Consider the following 21144-nt stretch of genomic DNA (forward strand, 5'->3'; position numbering starts at 1 on the left):
ATTTGTTATACAGTCAATGGATTTGAAAGAATGCATTGTTCCAATCATATCATTCTGAAATATGTAGTTAAGGTCATCTACATCTTTATTCTTAGCCACTAAAGTTGCTCGCTAACTCAACGATTCATTATTTTTGTAGTTAGTAATGATGTTTGGGAATACTTTGTTAATAAGTTCGTGTTTCGATGAGACAAAGTTACAAGTCAATCCGCTCCATTACCCATAATCAGCAATTGCTCAGAGAAATCTTCAGCAGATGTACCATTAAGCAATGCAACTCTCATGTTTGTTGTCAGCTGGAGTTTCTTCACATAGCGCCATAGATTCGATGATTTGAGGCAAGTGTTTATTTCGTCGGCAGCCGTTGATCCTGGAATTACTGGGATTGTTTGGCGGAAATCGCCAGACACTGAAATCATTGCGCCTCCAAAACATCTCCAGTCGTTGCGTAGATCTTTCAATGTTCAGTTAAGTGGCTTCTAATGCACGTTTATGCGCCATTGTGCATTCGTCCCAGATGATGATTTTCGATGCCGATAAAACTTTGGCCATTGCGGAGTTTTTTTAAGTATTACATTTTGGCTCTTCAATAGTTTGAAGATTTAACGGTAATTTTAATGCTGAATGAACGATACGGCATCCTTCTAACAATGTGGCTGCCATTCCAGAAGAAGCAACCGCAAGTGCAATGTTGGGTCTCGCACAAACAGTCGCTAAAACTACTAACATGAGGAATGTCTTGCCAGTTCCACCAGGGGCATCCAGGAAATATAAACCACCATTTCCATCACCAATTGCCTTCATTAGTGTATCATAAACTTCCTTTTGTTGGGGATTCAACACTGGTACATTCGTTTGAACTACTAAATCTAATTCCTAATCTAATTCTAATTTGGGAATATTCTACCATTAACAGTCCGTAGTCAATGAAATGAGTTTGGTCCAACTGCAAATAGAAGCATTCATCATTCTTTGGATCGACTGTATGTATCCGGATAACCAGGAATCGTATCGCCTTGCTTCCGTCGTTGAAAATTCTTCGATGAAGCATTCCAAGTGTAATAACGTGGCACCTCCCAGTAAAGCAAAATTCGGATCGCTTTGGCAGATCGCGAAGAAACTGGTCAATGTTGTCGCTGGTGGTTTTCAGCACGTTGAACAACATTCGAAACCGTGAAATATACTCGTTGACCATTCTCCAGATGCACCGCCAAATGCACAACAATAGGATGACGTTCGTGAATAGGGGATGCGAATATACGCCAAATCGCTTCATTGCAGTTCACATAAGGACCAACTAGATAGCGCGCAATTTCATCCTTGGTATTGGAGGATTGGATGCCAAAAACCACCATATCTCTGTCTTTCGTGACATATTTGCAAATGTATTTTATGGACTTTACCGAATTGCAATACTCAACGTTGCAATGTGTCTTGATCGTTTTGGAAATAAGTGGCGAATATGGAACAATCCAACTGTTGTTGACAACGAAATCCATTCTTTTCACTTTTGTTGTGACAGTTCTACCGTTATTATCGGGTGATCGACGGCGATACAGTGGATAACCATCGTTGCCAGTGACGGTCTCCGCTGTTAATTTCCGTAGTTATCGTTTGGAATACTTGCCGTCGAACATATCGAAACGCTGCTCGATTCAAATTAGCACTTGATAAATCTCTTCTTGTGCGTCGAAAATTATCTACTTGTTGATCTCTGTTATTGGCTCGACGATTTCGCATTGCCAACCGAGCCGTTTCACGGGCTGCCTCGCTTTACTGTTGTGACTGAGAAGCACGAAGTTGAGCCATACTAACGCGGCGCTCTTCAGGGCAATTCCTTGTGCTTCTTCAGTCACTTCATTCACAATGTTTCGTATCCTTCTTGCATTACGGCTTCGCCGGGAAAGATTCGATCGTGTTGGTCGCGGTATTATTAATAATGATTCAAAGAGAATACAAATTACTGATGATTATATATTTCTGACAAAATTTATATTATCAAATTTTCTACTTAACCATAGACAAAATTACGTTTAGCTGTCAATTGCGTTTTGTTATTCCATGCCAGATGCGTCTTTGTTATACCACGCTTTATAAGGACTTCACGGAAACGCGGTCGAGGGGGATAAAAAGTATCCTATGTCCGTCTCCTGGTTCTAAGCTACCTCTCCACCAATTTTCAGCCAAATCGGTTCAGCCATTCTTAAGTTATAAATAGTGTAACTAACACCACTTTCTTTTATATATATAGATATAATGCCCAAGATTGATTGAATTTAAAATAATTCTTCTCACTAAAATTATATCAAAACAAGTTGGGAACCCGGAAGCTGGACGTGTCAGGTATGGAAGATTTTGTGTATTTCTTTTATAAATACATTTGAGTGTGCATTTGTCCCATTAGTAAGTAGTACGTAATATATGCATGTATTATGTGAAAATATCCACTTTCAAGTGATATTGACATTCAAATTCTTGAATTTGCAAAGATGGATCATGCTCCATGCTATAGCCCATATGACTGCAAAATTTCGTGGTGCTAGGAAGCATTTAAGGGAGGTTTCGCAGCCAATTACTAAAAATTACAGTAATTATATAACTCCTTGATTTTTTTTTCATATTTTTGGGTTTGGTAGTTTTTGAGAATGGGTCCGTTAAAGAGATGATCACTTTCGACCCCCGCACTCCCCACCTTTCCAACAAATGTCAGAACTAATACCGGCTCGGAAAGTACTAGTCGACCTTTCATTTGATACTACAAACTAGTTTTTCACAAATTTCCTATAGTATTGCGTTCCATGCTTCCTGCACATCGAATATAGCCATATGGGGTATCAAGTTAGTATTTTTCAAAGCTGGTCTTAGTTTTGGCATTGGTTACAAAGAGGAGGAGTGCGGGGGTTCAAAGGGGGTCAACTGCTTCAAGAGCTTGTTCTCAGGAATTACCCAAATGAAAAATCTAAAAAAATTATGGGCACGCACATGGTATCTAAGCCCTGAAATACTCACCGTTACGATATCTGCTCAAATAAAGTTAAGTTATATATTTATATTTTGAAAATTTACTGCAAACCCTCTTAAGTTCATACTAGGCCTATAAAATTCTACAGTAATGTAGGTTTTAATATGGACCATCATGCTTGAAAGTTTGGTAGAAATCCTGCTATTATTAGCAAAGTTATTGTTCAAGGATTCAAGTCATTTTTCAAACAAAAAATATTGTAATATAATATTGTTAATTTAAACTGGCATGAATATGGAGAATATTTTCAGGCCTAAATATCATATATATGCGGCTTTATGATTTGTTCAATTTTTTGCGATTGGGTAGTTGTCGTGAGATAATGATCATTTTCTAGCCTCCGAATCATCAGCCATAACAATTAATGCCAAGACTAATCCTTTTTCCCCATGAATTGAAACCCACCATTTGATACATCACCTGGCAATATTCGGTGGAAACAAAATTACATCCCCCCCTCCCCCTTTTCACATCTATCGGAATTCCCCTTAAGCTCAACGTAGAAAGATTTGATTGCATATATCCCAGTTCCAATCTTTCCACCTAATTTCGTGTCAATAGGCTAAGCTAGAATATCCATCACAGATATAAATACAAAAATATGGAAAACCAATCAATTGTCTAAACTTATTTGCTGTTTGGAATAAAAAGGATAATCCAGTCTAGAGTGAGCACTGAAAGGCTTTCAGGCTATACTCAGTAAGTATTGTGCTGTTTGTGTGTTCAGTGATTTTTTTAAATGGATCGTACGAAGGGAGATCGCTTTAACGTTCAACGTCATGCTCGTACTAAAAAACCAGTATTTCATGGGAATCGATAGTTGTCAGATAAGAAAAAGGACTTCGCATCAACATCAGCAAAGAAACTTTTAGCAAGCATGAACATGGATGTTCCAATTGCAACAAGTTTTGTATATTGTATATTGGATTTTGCTGGAGTTTTCTCCGGTATTTCTGCAAATTTCGGCAAATAATAAAATATACGTAGTAGTAAAAAAGGAATACGTAGGACATGTCGAGAAAAGAATGGAAACGCGGCTTAGAAATACAAAGAAGAATCACAAAGGCATTGGTGGAAAAGGGGCTGGAAAACTTACTGATAAGGACCTCACTATATTTTCTGGGCTGGTTATTCGTCGACAAGCAAATTCGATAGAAGGAATGAAGCAAGAAATTTGGGAAACTTTCTTGCATAAATGTTCTACAGACGAAAATCCTCAGCATTAAAATTGTCCAGCAGGCGAGGACAGTTGGTGCAAATGTCGTAAAGCGGAAGCTCAAGGAGAACTGGATAGTTTTCACCACGAGAAGGCACCTTTGACTGAAGAAGTTCAAACAGTCATCAAACCAATCTACGAAGATTTGTCACGAGAGGATCTCTTGAACAGATGTTTAGGAGCAGAGATCCAGAATAACAATGAGTCGTTAAATGCATTGATCTGGACTTTCGCTCTTAAACACCTTCATTCTGGGGCCAAAGTCGTAGAAATGGCCACTTTTCGGGCTGTAATTATTTTCAATGAAGGATTCAATGGCATTCTCAAAATCCTAGTGACAATGCGATGTCAAGTTGGTCACATATGTCAGGTTTATGCCGGCCGCCGTAATGAAGCGCGAATTTGGCGGTCCGAACGACGATCGACTGACCTCGCTAAAAGAGCCACAATTGACACCAGATAGCAACAATCGGCCTTATAAGGCTTTTTTGAAGAAGCGGAGGGTACTCTCTATGGACCAGGTATAGCAGATTAATGGTGAGTGAAAATTTTACTGTTGATAATCACATTTAAATTTTCAAATGCGTTTTTCTCGAAACTGCATCTTGAAAATCGGCTGCCACCATAGCTCAAAATCTATCCAACCGAATTCTTTGAAATTTTCACGGCTTCTTTAGTACATATTTTTACGGTCCGCAAACTAGGATAATTGCAATCGGACGGATAGTTTTTTTTTTTATTCATAAAAAAAGCCGTAAAAAAACACCAAAATCCAAAAAATTAAGTTTAAAAGCCCGCAAAAAATTTACCTTTTAATATTTTCTAATTATCCTAGTTTGCGGACCGTGGCATATTGTCCACATTAAAATGCCGTTTAGTTTTTTTCCCCTCAGATGAACACAGCGCCCTCCAGCGTGGCAGCAGAAAAACACCTTCTTTTGGAGATGGATGCATAAATTAACACCTGTTCCAAAAATTAGCTAAGAAATCAAGCTGAAAAATTTATCACATCTTTATCCAGTCCTTCACAATAATTTTTCAAAAAAAGGCAAAAAAAACGGCCTTCACACGGGATGACCCCCTTAAGTCATGGAATACGATTTTCATATATATGAAAGACAGTTAAAAGGAAAAAAAACCAAAATTGTCAAACTTCTAAAGTGATTTTTTGTTTAAGGATTGAGGGAGTCTTAGGTTCGCATCCAGTTGATGTCGGACCACACCAATTGGAAAAAAAGTTCTTCCACATTTGTGATCTACGGAACCCTCTTATTGAACTAAATACTCAAATTTTCAAAAGAGTGACTGACAATTTTCTCCAGAGAAGAGTCCAGGCATCAGACGCTGCCTCACCTCTACCCTGGGAACAGCGTAATCGAAAGTAAGTACAAGTGGTGATCCATCCTTTATGAATAATCGCATACACAACATGAGTGCGAATTATACCCAAGTAGAAACCGCCTTATATATTCAGGCTCAAAGTTGATGTCGGATCAGACCCCACATTTGTGATTTCTCTTTTTGATCTAAACACCCAAATTTTCAAAAAAAGGACAGTACAGGGGTGAATGGCAACCATATATATAATCACACAATATTTCTTGCAAATCCTTTTTTTCGAGCAAATTGCGCGTTATATATCGCCGGATGGGAAATTAGCCCGAGACAGTAAAACAGTTAAATTGAAGTTTTATTTTTCATGAAAACTTAAATGTGAAACTCACGTTGGGCGTCATTTACTATGTTTAAAGGGTGAATGCAGCCCTAAAGATCTATTTCTGTTTAGTTTCTAACGAATAACACATTACCTGGTCTCTCTTACTTTAATCGTCGTTTTGAATGCTATTGTTTATTTATCTCACTGGTGGCAAGAGGGATTTGCTATCGTGACTGGTTGTCGGATACCAGTCTACTCAGCTGTGAATGAATACCTGGGTCAAATCAGGGTAATAATCTCGGGTGAGCGCAATGCTGACCACATTGCCCTCTACAGTGTACTCTACTCTACTCTACTCTCTCATTACGGTCTTGAATGAACTGTTTTAACACACTTCAATGCCTTGATCCAACATGGATTGTTGCGCCAACGATTATTATTTCCGAGTTGTCACAATCTCGGCAGATGCCGGATTTTACCTAAAACTAGCACTAAGTGCCAAGCATTTAGGCTCGGACAATCCTACCTACTTAAAAGCTAAAAGGGCGCTGGTGGTAGTGGCCGGTGGTAGGTCAATGGGAGAATCCTTCGAGTACTCCCCGTAACATTGAGCACGTATGCAGAATGGTGTACTTCTGCATGGTTTGAACCAGACTGTGCGAAAGTCCCAGCTGCCAATATTATGGGAACTACAAAGACCCGCTCAAGACGCCAAATTTATTTGATTTCCCGAGCCAATGGCTGGTCTGATGAGTTGGGTCTGCCCTGCACGAAATCGTTAGTCCCTATTTTTAAATGCTTGGGTGCCATACCCCAAACGAGGGATCTGTGGACCAAAAAACGAGAGAGTAAGTTACTCTCCATTTGGTCCGATTAAACATCAAGTGGATGTAGACTTAGGATCCCTCACTATCCTAAACAATAATTTGGCTTAGGCTCAAACTATTGCTGGTTTCACTTGGATATAATTCGCACCCTTCGCGTGTTTTCTGCGAATATATAAAGGAGCGTTTTCCATCTGTTGCCTCTTACGGTCAAGCTGCTCCCAGGACAGAAGTGAGGCAGCGTCTGATGAATTGCCTCTGCGCTGAACGAAACCATTACTCCCTATGTTTTAATGGCTCATAGTTCACCTTTTTCTCCACGTATTTCCATTCAATGTTGTTATTATGGGGGATAGCATAGCATCAATAATATATGTGGAGCGACCCTTCTTGTCAACTAATAGTACATCAAGCCTGTTATGTACAGTATGGCGATCAGTCAGAACTTGCCGGTCCCAATACATGCTGTAAGCAGAACAACCAAATACTGCTTTCGGCTCATATCGGTAAACCGGACATGTTCCCGTGATCAGTCCATGCTTGTATGCAAGGCTTTGATGGATAACCTTACATACAGCATTATGCCTGGTGATGTATTGCACCGGGGCCATAACAGTAATGAGATGGTCCAACGTCTCTAACGCCGAACCATACATTCTGCACTGGTCGTTCTCCACCCGTTCTTTCATGATGAGCTTTTTATAAGGTGGGGTACGGACCACGCCGTCCTGAATGGCAAACATGAACCCCTCTGTCTCAGCAAAGATCTCCCCAGCACACAGCCATTTGTTCGACAAATGGCTGCCAAAGACAATTCACGTGTTTACCGTGCATTGCCTTCGACTTCATTCATCGATCCGCTCTTGGTCCGACTTCACCCCACTCAGAGGATTGAAAGATCGATCCTTCAAGTTAAGTGGAGTCAGTCCACAGTCTGCCTGCTGAACGTTTTCCAGATCGGTCTTCGTCCACGGCAATATTCCGAATGCATAAGCCAGTGAAGGGATAGCGAATACATTCAACGCGCTTATTTTATTCTTCCCCGAGAGATGCGATTTCAGCAACAGCTTTACACATCGCAGGAATTCGGACAGCAGAGCATCCTTCAGATCACCTCGAGCGTGGGTTCCTTGCACTATTCCTAGGTACTTGTAGAAGTCTGTCTCGGTTATAGCTTCGATGTGGAGGTCACCAATGCTATGCCGGACATGCGACTCGAGATGACCTTTGCGAATATCACGAATATCACGGCTGAACATGTCTATTATTCGCAACAGATACCAGCATACAACTTGATGTCATCTAAGTACATCAAGTGTGCCTTCGGCGGTGATCCACTCAGCATGGTCAGCATGCTGGGTGGATAACCCCCAAAGTCCACCCCAATACTCGTTCACTTCCGTCACCGAAAACTGTACTGTCTGGACGCTCTGTTAGGATTCGTTGAGAGATCTGAAAAAGCTCCGCTGGTTCCTCGCGTATGTTGCATTCTGGACACGTCTGGAATGACTTTCGCCATTCTTCGTAACCGACTGCATATGACAGAAAGTTTCTGTTTTAGTGTGTCCAGAATTTCAACTGCGGATGTCTCACTGGGGATGGCATAGTTCATGTAAACCCTCTGGACTTTATTTCTCACTCGTCTGCTGGCATTGCCAGTGCTGATCTGAATCAGTCTAGCAATGTCCTGCCTTGGTGAGTCCCGCCAACGTTCCAGACGAATTTTCCATTGGTCACGCAAACCAATAACACGGAAGCGAATCTACTGACCGTGCAATCTGATAGCCGCAACTGCACCACAATACACAAGCGGTGTGGTTCATGCCGCCGCCTCTGCCCCCATCGACTCTCCGATGACCTTAAGTCGAACACGCTCCCTAATGGGGGCCGGGATTGTGTCGCTGCGAGTAATAAAGCGGTACTGCTCTGCGACTCGCTGTACAGTCACATGCGCGACCTACGGGAAATGCTCCACGAATCTCTGGTGCAACAAGGGGTGGTAAGATGTTGCCCCCGCCGTTATTTCGTAGTAGGAGTGGATGATGAAGAGGTTCATTCATTTCTTCAAAATGTTTGTTCTTTTTATTCTAAATATTAGTTGTAGTTAAGTGCGGGGAACACCCTTGCTTCCTATCCCTTGGGTTTTTTACTTCTCTCCATACCACATAAATTTTTGTTCTTCCCCTTCTCTCTTTCTATTTCGCATATCCCACAAGTTAGTTCAAATGTGTATCTTGAGGATTTCACCTAATGTAACCCGCTCGATGACTACACTTTAATATCTTTTATTGCCTCTAAATCGAACAATATTCCGCCCACAAAATATCTCAATACACCAAAATTTCTTGAGAAAATGCTTTCTTCTCATCTCCGCAAATCGGCAACACACAATTGAATTTCGCCATCGTCGCTTTCGTCGCCGTGCTCTTGAAATATTTTCCTCATTGGTATCTTTTATTATAAATACTTTATTTTTTCTTCAAGTCAGAGAATGGAAGAAGAAAAAACCTCAAAAGAATTCAAAAATTCAAATTGGTACATGGAGGAAAGCTGAGATGAATGCTTTTCAATATTTATTTCTTTTTTCCTTCCTCCTAGACAAAAAGCGAAATATCTACACACGGATTCGGCGATAAATTTTGAATTTAGTTACTCGCGAAACGTTGTCTTGTTGGGATTTTTTTGAATGTGTTCAGTAAGACAGATTCAGTGGTACAAATAGTAGAAAGTTACCTTGAATATTATCAGCAGGTGGTCTGTCTATCCGGTACCATCGCCACTGCTACCGTGTTGTCGTACGCCCCGTGACCTTGGGTCAAACCAACCCATTCATACACTACTCAGCCTGCTTTTATCTTTCGCGCTAGTTGTCACTTGAACTGATAATAATCCAACGATACCGTGTTATGGGAAAATAATGTGTTTTGTGTCTTTTATTTTTTAGTTTATTTGCATTTGTTGTTGACCGTGAACGTGTACTATCACTGATAACACTGCATTTATGACAGTTTTTTCCTCTGAAAATGTGTTGAGTTCGTGAAAGAAGGAGCTTAGAAAATCGATGTTACCGAGGCTGCCCTAATTGGCTTACTACAACCCTTAGAGTTTGGTTTTATTCGCGTTAATATTATATGTTCATACGTGCTTCCTTCCTGCGTCCACCGGTCTCCGCATCATCCCCCAAATGCTCGCGTATGCATAGTTCAGTGAAATATTCGGATTTCCACATTTCGCGTGCTCCATTCATAGCTATTACCGGATTATTTTTGCAACGAATACAACAGTCTTCAAATATGTAAGTTATTTCCATGCCCCATTTTGCACATGTTCAGCGTTTTCCATTGGACATTCAATAGATTTTCTTTTATCGAATGGAACGTGATTTCTTCACACCTTCAAAATAGATTAGTTGCAAACCGGAAATTCCTCTTTCTGTGCCAACTGATTAAATTATCAATATATCTCTGTATACTTTTCTTTGACAATGTAGTCGTGAATAATATTCGCGAATTATTCGCGATAACATTATCACTTTATATTTACGGAAAGTCTAAAGGTGTCTAATTTTTATGGCGGTCTTCATTTCTTGAAAAGTGTGACTGCGAATTCAAGTCATTTTTCGAATTAACTTCACCGTCAGAGATTTTGAAATACATAAGAGTGACGAAATATTTATTGTTAGCTCTCGAAAATATTCTGCATGTCCTCAGTATGATGCAGATACAAGATTCTCGATAATTTTCGTGCATTAAGTGGGTAGAAATCTGTCGATTCGGCTATCATCCAGTTTTCTAGTCCCCTTTTTCTGTAGGTATCTACCCAAGTGTTAAAGAAGGCTTAAGTGATTTGTCGGTGCAAATGCTTTTAAATGTTGCCTAGAAAAATTAAAATAGTGGAAAAGTGAAATTTGCGGCAGTCACCAATGCACAATTAGTCCATGCGAAAACCAGGATTTCAATAATAATTTCAAACCAGCCAAGTACCGGGTAAAAATCAATGAAACTTCCTTACGTCAAACTGAAAAGTATGGGAAGTAAATTTAAGCTCAACAGGATAATACGATCCTCCAATATAGCGAAACCATATAGATAATAAGAGCTGACTTTTTCAAGGTTGATCATGGAAGTGTGATTGATGATCCCCATATGATTATCCGAAACCGGCAAAATATTCTCCCAGTAGACCTACATTTTTGACAGTTTTATTCTGATTCATCGACTTTGAAGTAAATTGCGAATAACTTTTTACAAAATTGGCATCTTTCACAAATGGTTATACTTCATAAGTTGAAAATTCTTCTAACAGTAGCAAAAACTATAAAATAATACCTTCATTTTTTGTCGCCTCTTATCATCAATCTCAGCACTCACTCCGTTGCCGATAATCTACGGAATACCCAACGTCTCCAGTTATTATTGACTCTCCGGGAAAAGTGTTGATCATAAATAAAAATAATTCAAAGCTCATCCATAACGAAAGTGGCTCTTTACTTTTAACTCGGTCAACTCACTCTTTTGACAGGTCGTTAGAGTCGTTTTTAGTTGTTCGTTCACGTGGCGATTTCCAATAGCGATAACTTGTTTACTGACATGCTGTTGATAACTTTCTTGGACTTTGGACTTGGATACGTTTTTTTCTTCAGGACTACTAACTAAATTTTTCCAAGATTTGACAGTTCGTTGGTGTGTCTGTCAAAGAGAATTATCTGGGTAATCTATACTGCTAACATTCCCAGGTCTGCCTTAATGGTATCTCAGAGAGGTAATATCATCGTCGGAGGAATGCTGGCAAGGTGCTAGTTTCTATGGTGACACATTATTGTTGCCATACGCGAACTGTGCTAACGCTCTAAGATCAAGTGGCAGAGTGACATGCGACGTTCGGCTTTTCTCGCACTACTAATCGTTTAAGTGCTTTGGTCGAGTTGCGATCTCTGATCACTGGTGATCGTCGACAGTAATCTGAATCTGGCCATTCAAGTGGAGAAAAATGTATCTGTATCGACTGTTTCAACTGACATACCCGTAATCGATACAGCCTATGCGCGTATATCTGTCATTATAGTTAAGACATGCATGTATCCCTGTAAATTGATTGTCGTCCCAACTATTATTATATGCACCTGCTGAAATTTGAAATCCGGAACTTCGATGCGTTACAGAATCGCATGTCTGCCCGTTTTACTTTTCTAACACTACAAACAGGGCTGACCCCAGTGATTTATGCATTTTGGCTTAGTCGGCCGGACAAATTTTTCCTGTATAAGTTGTGCAGTTCCACGAGTCGTAATAAAGGCATGCTCTCTCAACCCGGCGCAGATACTATAATGGAAGTATTTGGACCATGTGCTGCTTCTTCTTCAGTAGCGCGACAGGCCAGATTGGTCCTTGGCCCCCAGGATAGACTTCCTTCAGCGGATGTGCCCTTGATACTCTATTAGGTATTCGCTTGTCGTCCATCCATTCTACGTGACCGGCCCATTTCAATTTTCGTGGTTTTAGCACCACCGATGCTGCTGGGTCATCATAAAGCTGGTACAACTCATGGTTGTATCTAACTCGCCAGTCTCCCCCTTTTTTACCGGTTCAAATATTCGACGTAGAACTTTATGTGTGTCGATAGACTTCTCTAACGCCTGAGTCCACGCTTCACAGCAGTACAGTAGCACAGATATTATGGTCTTGTAAATTCGGAGTTTATTTTTCTGGTGCACTCTTTTAATTTTCATTATCCGTAGGACTGAGTAGTATGATTTGTTGGTCATCATTATTCATCGCTGAATTTCGTCCTTTTCATTCCCTTCCTTCGCAATGCTTACTCCTAGGCACACAAAGTTGTCCACGTTTTGAAAATTAAAGTCGCCCATACTCAGGTTGTGTCGTATTGGCACTTGTCTTCTTGATTGGGTCATGTATTTTGTTTTCCTTTCCTTAAATCTTAGGCCGACTTCTAGCGCTGCTTCAATTAGTTGTAGGAATACTTCGTCTGGAATTGAACCTGCCATTATATTTATGTTGTCAGTGAATCGCACTACTTGCTTGTTCCCATGGTACCTAACTCCAGTTTACAGATAACATATTCAAGGGCTAGGTTAAAAAGCATGAGGGCGAGTTCATCTCCTTACTTTAATCCGCAGTCCGTTTCGAAACATTGCGTTAACTCACCAAGCACTTTTACATGGGGTTCAGTCTTAACCGTGGTCAGTTCGGTCATTCGTACCAGTTTTTCTGGTAAGCGGTTGGTAAATTTTTTTACGTAATTATGCTCCGCTTGGTAGTTTTTCTGGTCTTCACTTGTGCGCCTGCGAAGACCTGTAGTGGCGATACAATGGAATGTGACGGTGATAACGGGCATCGAATTTGAAGTGTAACTTTAACCTTTATTGAAAGAGCTGGTTCCCTCTTATCAAAGTATTTGTCCTCGTGTGAGCTGAAAATCTGATTCTTGTTTTTCTTTATCGGATAATATTTAGGCGTTTTTTGTGAAGAAGGTGTCTACCTTATCTCCCACGGTAATTCCCACATATCCTTTTTAAATCCGAGCCACTAGTAACAAAAATAGTCTCAAACGAGTCTGCTTACGATTACTACTTTACTTACTTACTTACTTCATTCAGTAGTTTTTTTATTCATTGAAGAAGCCGTAAAAAAACACCAAAATTCACAAAAAAAAAGTTTAAAACGGCACCAAAAACTTAGCTTTTTATGTTTTTAATAATCCTAATTTGCGGACTGTAGTTAAATCTGTACGTTAAAATGCCGTTTAGTTTTTTTCTTTAAGATGCTCGCAACGAACCATGCGATTGGGCTTGAATAATTACTATGCACGCTCAAGATATTAATAAATGTATGGTGAAAAAATCGTTTTTGTATCTTTATCCACTTCTTCACAAAAAAAAATCTAAAAAAAGCCAAAAAAACAGCCTTCACACGGGATGACCCCCTTAATTATACAAATGGCTATAACTTTCTCTGGTAAAATACTTAACCGTCGAAAACGCATTTCAAAGTTGTTCAATTTGCGCTGGAGATGCTTAGAAGTTATACACGCGTATTCCTCTGGCGTTGAGGATGCTATCAAGATAACATCAACATCTGCAAACCAAAATTGGAATCCCTTAGGAGTAAGGCTATATAACGCTGCAACGTTTACATTGTATTCTCCAATTCGAACGTCGTCACTTAGAATTCAAATAAACCAAAAGCGATAATCACTGCAGTCTTCAGAACGTTTCCAGGTACTACCGCTATTTGATAGTGCTGCTGGGCCAAATCTAATATCATGACTATTTTACACAATTGGAGTTTGCACCAAAAGTCTTGCAAGTGGACTATCGTATACCTGTCTGATGTGGTAACCTAATTTAGCTGGCAGTATTCGCCGCACGGGCACTAACTACCATTCTCTCTGGACACAAGGTGTAGGCTCACTGGCTTTCAAGGAATGATAAGTTTCTTGCGCAAATATGTCCTCGAACTCCACTTTGATCTTTGGTAGTTTTTCTGGGCTTCATTTGCGCAATTGTGGTTATACAGTGGAGTATGATGGTGGACGTTGAATTTTCAGTGTAAAGCTTCAAACTTTATGGAAAGTCTGAATTGTGTCCTCTTATCGATAATATTTATGCGGACTTTTTGAGGGAGGTCGCTTTTAGTTCCCTTTTCTCCAGGTGACCTTCCGAGTTTCCATGTTTCTGCCAGGCGACCTTCCGAGTTTCTGCCAGTTACTCCACTCGTATAGTGAGTGTTTCGCTCCTATACGCTTTATTTCAACGGGTAGTGTTTTTATAATACTGGGGGCTTGCTGTTACGGTAGCACTGTGATCTAGAACGAGCCTTCCTGCGATTGCCAGTACTCTTTAGTTTGATTGACATACTACTTGACGCAGTAGACCTGTTTGGAAAACATTCGCTCTACTACTCTGGGATTGACTCGAGCCAGGTTCTTTTACATTTGCATCAAATCCGCTGATTCCACTGTCAACTGCTCACAACTGCCCTGTGATTTGTTTTGCAAAGATCTCAAGTAAGGAAACTGTCTACTAAAGAATTACACGCGGTTTTATTCCACAATAGATTGGATACTAAGAATATTAACCAATGGACAAAAAATGAAGCCGAGTTGAAATTTCGCGCAGAAATTTTAAGGGTCAATTTTTTCTCGATTCGTGACCGGTGACAACGATCCAGAGACCAAGAAACTGGGGTTTCGTTGCGACCATTATCCTTAACCCCGAAAAAACCTAATTTGCAAACTATGCGGCAAAGTTATGACATCCGTTTTTCAGCAAGCATAGGGAACCATCATGATTGGCTACGAAGAAAACAACATCACTTTAACCGGCTCCTACTAAACAGACCTCTTGAGAAGGTTCTAGTAACCTATTAAGGGGAGAAAGAAAGGTAAACTACAGGGGAGTCTCTTTTACCACAACAATCCACTTTCACATGAAGCCAGAATGGCTATAATTTACGAACGGTGCTTTGAATCGCTCCAAAAGCAACTTTATTTTGCACATACCGACGCCAGCGATTTTCACCCGGGAAGTAAGTTTGGAACAGATATTTGGAGATAATACGGAGGTAATGGATGGTGTAGAGTAAGGACGATTAAGTGATATAGATAATATCACAAAAGTGATATCACCTCAAAATATCATATTACATTAACATCACCGAGCGCGATCCAAACATCACCAACTATCGCTCAACATTACAGCATCATTTAGGGAGAGGTTCTACACTTGAGAGGCAAAATCGTGCTTATTTTTTTGGCAATTTATGGTAAAGATTCTAATAAAGATATCCACACAAATTTTCTTTTTATTGAAAGGGACATCCTTCTAATTTCACACTGTATTTTTGAACAATTGCAAAATTGAATTCTGCGACCTTGGAATACCTTGAAAATGTCGCGGAAAAAACATAGGTACCATTCTTGTTTGACATCGACCATATAGGTTATCTGAAATAAAAAAAATGATATATTTGTTAATAAATGGTGGCCTTGGCTATGATCGGCTGAAGCGAATTTTTTGCAATGTGAAATTAAGAGTGAGTTTAAATAATGCAATTTTGAAAAAAAAAAATTTTTGCCATCCAATTTTTTACCTTTTGGGGGCTGTAAAAATGAAAAACAAAAGTTGAAAATCGTACTCGGCCGATCAGAGAGGAATGCTTACTGAACAAATGAAAAAAGAATTGAGTCGATTCTATAAATATTTCTAGTGAAAGGCACACAAGCAAGTCCGAAAAAGGTAACTTTTGGGAAATCGCGTTTAAAGATAAACCAGTCGGGAAACCGGATCCTAGACGCTTCAGGAACGAAAGGTTTTGTGTATTTCTTTTATAAAGAGATTTGAGTGTGCATTTTTCCCATTAGTATGTTGCACGTGATATGTGCATATATTATGTGAAAATATTCACGTGATATGTGCATATATTATGTGAAAATATGATTTTTTTCACATTTTTCGGTTAAGTAGTTTCTGAGAATGGGTCCGTTAAAGAAATGATCACTTTCAACCTCCCACACTCCCCACCTTTCCAACAAATGTCAAAATTAAGACCGGTTCCGAAAAGTACTAACCGAGCCCTTTAATTTGATACCCCACGGGACTATATTTAATGAAAACAAAATTTCACAAAGGATGTAATTCACTATATGCGTGAGCGTTCACGGTTCCCACCTTTCTATCAAATTTGGTGTCAATCACTATAACCATCTCCGAGGAAAATGTGTGTTACGGACAGACAGACAAACAGACAGTAAACCGATTTTAAAAACGGTATAAAACTTGATTGGGGAGCTTACAAATTAATCTTCTAAAAAATGTCAGGCGATGACGGCTTTACGGTTTCTTACCAGGGCAGACGCAAATCGCCAGACGATGCCTCTGCCCTGAGAGCAGCGTGACCGAAGCGAATTATATTGAACGCAAATCCGCCTTATTGACCAGAGCTTGGCCAGAGCTGAAAATATTTTTTTTTTTTTTTTGAGAATTGTGGGGTTCTAAGTCCGCATCAACTTAATGCCGGATCCGGTGCAAAAAAAAAAATAATTTTTTGAAATCACAAGTGTAAAACCTCCCATTAAGGTCTTAACATATCTGTGTCACCGCCCAGTAAAGAAGTGATATGACTTTTATGTGTGTCCCGATGCGATATCACATCACAAAACATGACCAAATATCACCGAGTGATGTTGTAATGTATCATTCCATGTTACATCATTACTTTCTTCCTAGTACAAGCGCCGACTCTTGCTTACAAATCTGTTAGTGTCATGATTCCCTGTTCTCTTACCAGGCTTAATCTGGAAAACTAGTTTCCGCTTTGTTGGAATGGATCTTTGTTGAAATGGAAATCTTTGATCTTATGCCGAACAAAGCAATAGAAAGAAAATGCATATATTTCTAAGTGATAAGTAATGTTTACCAGTGTCTAAATAACTCTCTTCTTTCCTTCCAGGTCTAACATTGGTTGTATGATGGCAAAAAATGGCGGCTAAACCACCAAAGCCGCCTGACAATAGTAGCGTACGTATGGTCAAATTAGAAAAGGAACAAAATTCTACGGAGGATTTATTTCAATGTCAGCCGGCAGAAGACGAGAAATCCGATTGTTCCTGTACGAATATCAGCATAAGACAATTATTCTATGAAATGAAGCAAATTTTTCCAACGGTCCCGGATAACGTTGTAAATCAATGCGTTATCGATAATTGTCACGACCGTGAGAATTGCATAAAGATACTAACCAACGAAGTAGCAGCTCATCCAACATCCGCTCAATCATATCCATCGCAATCCATACGGGGTTGTGGTAATATAGGTTCTAACACCGGAGGTAGTGTAGGGAGTGGAAATCAAATGATTTCAGCAGCCCCAAGCAGGAAACCTTTAGTACCAGTTCGTCCCGCTCCGACACCGAAACCAACGAATAGTGGCAGTGGTGATGTTCAATTAAATTCAAAAAAACTGAAAGCAAGTTTTAATCAGTTAAGGCAAGATATAAAGAATGAGTTAGATGCTATAAGAGGTAATTGTAGTAATAATAGTGATATGCGACCGTCCGCGGTGAATAGTGAAACACTAACAAAACCAACCGTTCCCCAAAGACCAACAACGCTCAATTTACGCGATCCAGCTACGAGAGCAGTGCCAAACACAAGGACCTTGAATCGACCCACCCGAGCCGCCCCTCTCCCACCGTCAGCGTCAGCAGTTCCTGGAGCAAAATCCGCCCCCCTGCCGCCTCAATCAGTACTTCCTCCATCCCAACACCATAGCCTAAATGATCCGACCACGAACCAAAGCTTCAGCTCTGGAGCATCCGTTCAAAGTCCCATGAGCTTTTCTGATTCCGGCGAATCTGAAATTTCCGTAAATATTTCCCTATCGCCCAGTTCATCGGATCGTTCGCGGGTGGGTGTTGGTGCAAGTGGTGTTACACCGACGAGATGCATTACAACGATATCCGTGCAACCGGAACCAGCATACACAAGAGCTATTTCAGGAGCAGAACCAGGAATGCCAACACCTATAACAACAACTCCACATCGAAGTTATACCTCCCTCAATGTGACACTGCGTAAACCGAGCGATTCTCCTCAATCACCAATCGATATAACCGCCGGTTCCGTATTAAAATATAGTAGTACGCGATATGACGCAATCAATGGCTGTGAACAAAATTTTCATATAACGGTTACAGATGGGGGTGGGTCGGTTACATCGTCACGAATTAGACCGCGAAGTTGTCACTATGATCCAGAAATAGCTGGAAATACGTCAGGACAATACACATTACGTACGGGTATCTCAATGCCAAATGTGGCTTCACCAAATACACCCGTCGGGGGTCAGACAACGAGCTTTATGGGACCACCAGCAGGCGGATCGGCGGCGGCAGCAGGTAATTTGTTTGTTTGTTAGAATGTTTTGGAATGTTGGATTCTTGGAATTCGATAATTAAATGAAATTATTTTTAGCCCCCCCCCCCCCTTGTTGTACAGTTGAAAACATTTGATTGGTTTCATCTAGTCCCTTGTTGAGTTGCGTTAGGAAAGTGAAAGGTCGTTAGGGTCGATTAGATACAAATGAATGAACCGACACCAGCTGAAAGCTTGACGTTGGTCTTATCCGACATTTGATCTCAGCTTGGAAATCCTGACATGCGAACACGCCCCCAATGGACCTTAAGTTACCTGGCATTTCCCATTTACAAGAATACTTACGTCCACTCGTCTAATTGTAGATTTTAATTGGAAATATTCCATTTCTTATATAAAAAAACTTGTATTCACTTGCAGGGGACGGATTTTCCACCGCTCTCTTATCGAGCCAATTTCAAGGTTTCCCACTGCACACCCCATTCTATTGAATTTCCATCATTGCATCATTTCAAGAATAATTTCTCTTTGAGAGCGATCACGTTTTCCGCAATGTACGCAGATAAAAAAACACATTTTCAATTGAATAAACATTCCCACACTCTAGCAACATTATTTTGAGCTTAATGCGAATCTAGGAAAACACAAACATTGCCCCAACACGCATCGCGCATGTGCCTATCGAGTTATTATCTCGATTTTGTGCAATCTCATTTAAAATATATTATCGAAGTTGTCGACGTCGAACCACATGAGACTTTGTAACAATAAAGCCGAGGCGGCATACCAGCTATTATCAGTGCAAATATGCGACTTTTCCTATTGTGTACGGACTAACTTCACTTATTGGCGGCTGTTTTTGTAATTTTACTATTTTCTCGGCTACCTTGTATCTGTGTATGATTACCAGTGGGGTCAGTGTAGCGCAACCAATACCATAATTAAACGGGACACCCGTGAATAAATAAATTTAATTAGTTCATCCGACTTTGATGGAAACAACTCTAGAGTTTGCACTTTCGAAGAATCTTTTTCCGCCATTGTGTTCAAGAAATCAACTAGTTCAGTGATTCTGCAGTGAAAAATGGGTGAGAATTTGTGTTATTGAAAATACAAAACGCTTGGTGAAGTCCTTATCATAAATGCATACTTGAGTCCAACGTTTGTCGACGCACGTAATATCAGATATTCGTTTCAATCTGGTCTGTGCACGTAAAAAGTCTCTGTGTTCATGGTGGCTCACAAGCATTTGCTCTTTTGATTTCGGAATTATCGACGATTTGAAAATGCAAGTTTCAGTGCTCATTTCTCACATTTTACAGTGGTAGTTGTGGAATTTACAAGATATATGGTACATATATTCGAAAATTTTCTTATATTTTCAAACTTTTCTCGACATCTGGGTATGTATGGTTCTGTTTTTTGGTTTGCTTCCACCTCTTCACGTATCTTATAGCGGACAAATGGTATCTTTCTTTAAGCTGAACCAACATCGACAGGTGATACAACCTTTTTCTCGAATAAGAACATTATTTTTCAACATAACATAATTGCTAAGGATATTTTTGTTATTTCTATAAACATTCCAAAAACACCCTTTTAGATAGTAACCCCCTAACCTCCCTCTCTTCTATTGAAATTACGCTTTTGATTCAATGCTCACTTTTTGGCTTCATTTCTATTTTTCCCCTCAGCCGTGTATTCATGTTGAGACAAGGAAAGTACTCACAGGGAGATAGTTATGATAATTATGCAGGATTTTAGGTCGATGGGCTGGTAGGTTATCAGGTGGTCAGGAGTCTTTCGGTGGTCGTTAGGGGCGTTAATGGTAAACATCCGGTGGATTTCCACTCCGAGTGGATGAAATGAATAGCCATTGTAACACTGTTCCTCCATATAAAAGTGAAATCGTCTCAATCATCAACGCACTCAGGCGGGGCAAATCGCTGAACTTGACGGAACGTGCAAAACTATTTTTTGCATTCCCTGCAGGGCTACTACTTCCACTCATCGGTAAATCCTGTAAATCTCAAATCTTTACAAGGGAGTGGAAAATGGGAATTTTCATCAAGGTTCACAAAAAGGCATCCGTCTTCGCAAAGGTTATAGATAAAATTTTCTTGAAACATGCCGAACAATGCCTAAAAAGCCCGATCGACGGAGTGCCGGTTGGTTTCCCCTCTAAATACTACTGTACTAATCACATCAGTTCTCTTTGGAGCAATGTTGTGAGTTCAGATTTCAACTTCATCTGCTCTTCATCGATTTCAGGCGGGCTTTTCACAACTTCAACAATCGAAGCACTCTGAGGATGCTTATAGCTATTACCAGAAACAAATATCACGGCGCAAAAAAATCGTGCATCAAGTAAGATTTCAAATGAATTTGAAATTCAAAGCGAGAGGCAAGCAAGCAAGGTGCTCCTGACACTATTCATTCTTGTTATCGGTCACGTTTTTTATGCTGCCTTGTCCGGAAGACGTTTAGAACTCCAATAAGCCATATCCTTGTTGAAAAACCTCGTCTACTCTGT

The 21144-nt window shown here is 40.1% G+C and overlaps 1 protein-coding gene across 5 annotated transcripts in view; it reads left to right on the forward strand.

The window, feature by feature from the left end:
* The window catches only part of LOC119656320 (TGF-beta-activated kinase 1 and MAP3K7-binding protein 3), a 146667-nt gene that overhangs the window by 80740 nt on the left and 44783 nt on the right, over positions 1-21144 (forward strand). For 2 of the 5 annotated variants that reach the window (XM_038062776.1, XM_038062772.1), the window contains exon 2: positions 17189-18634. In XM_038062776.1, coding sequence (XP_037918704.1) covers positions 17218-18634 — 1417 coding nt within the window. In that variant the 5' untranslated portion in view covers positions 17189-17217. Of the gene's footprint in view, positions 1-9427; positions 10015-10200; positions 10527-17188; positions 18635-21144 lie in introns of those variants that run through there. The other 3 variants (XM_038062773.1, XM_038062774.1, XM_038062775.1) reach the window with 3 other exon arrangements.

The sequence above is a fragment of the Hermetia illucens genome, chromosome 4 (genome assembly GCF_905115235.1).
Source record: "Hermetia illucens chromosome 4, iHerIll2.2.curated.20191125, whole genome shotgun sequence".
Classification (NCBI taxonomy): Eukaryota; Metazoa; Arthropoda; class Insecta; order Diptera; family Stratiomyidae; genus Hermetia; species Hermetia illucens.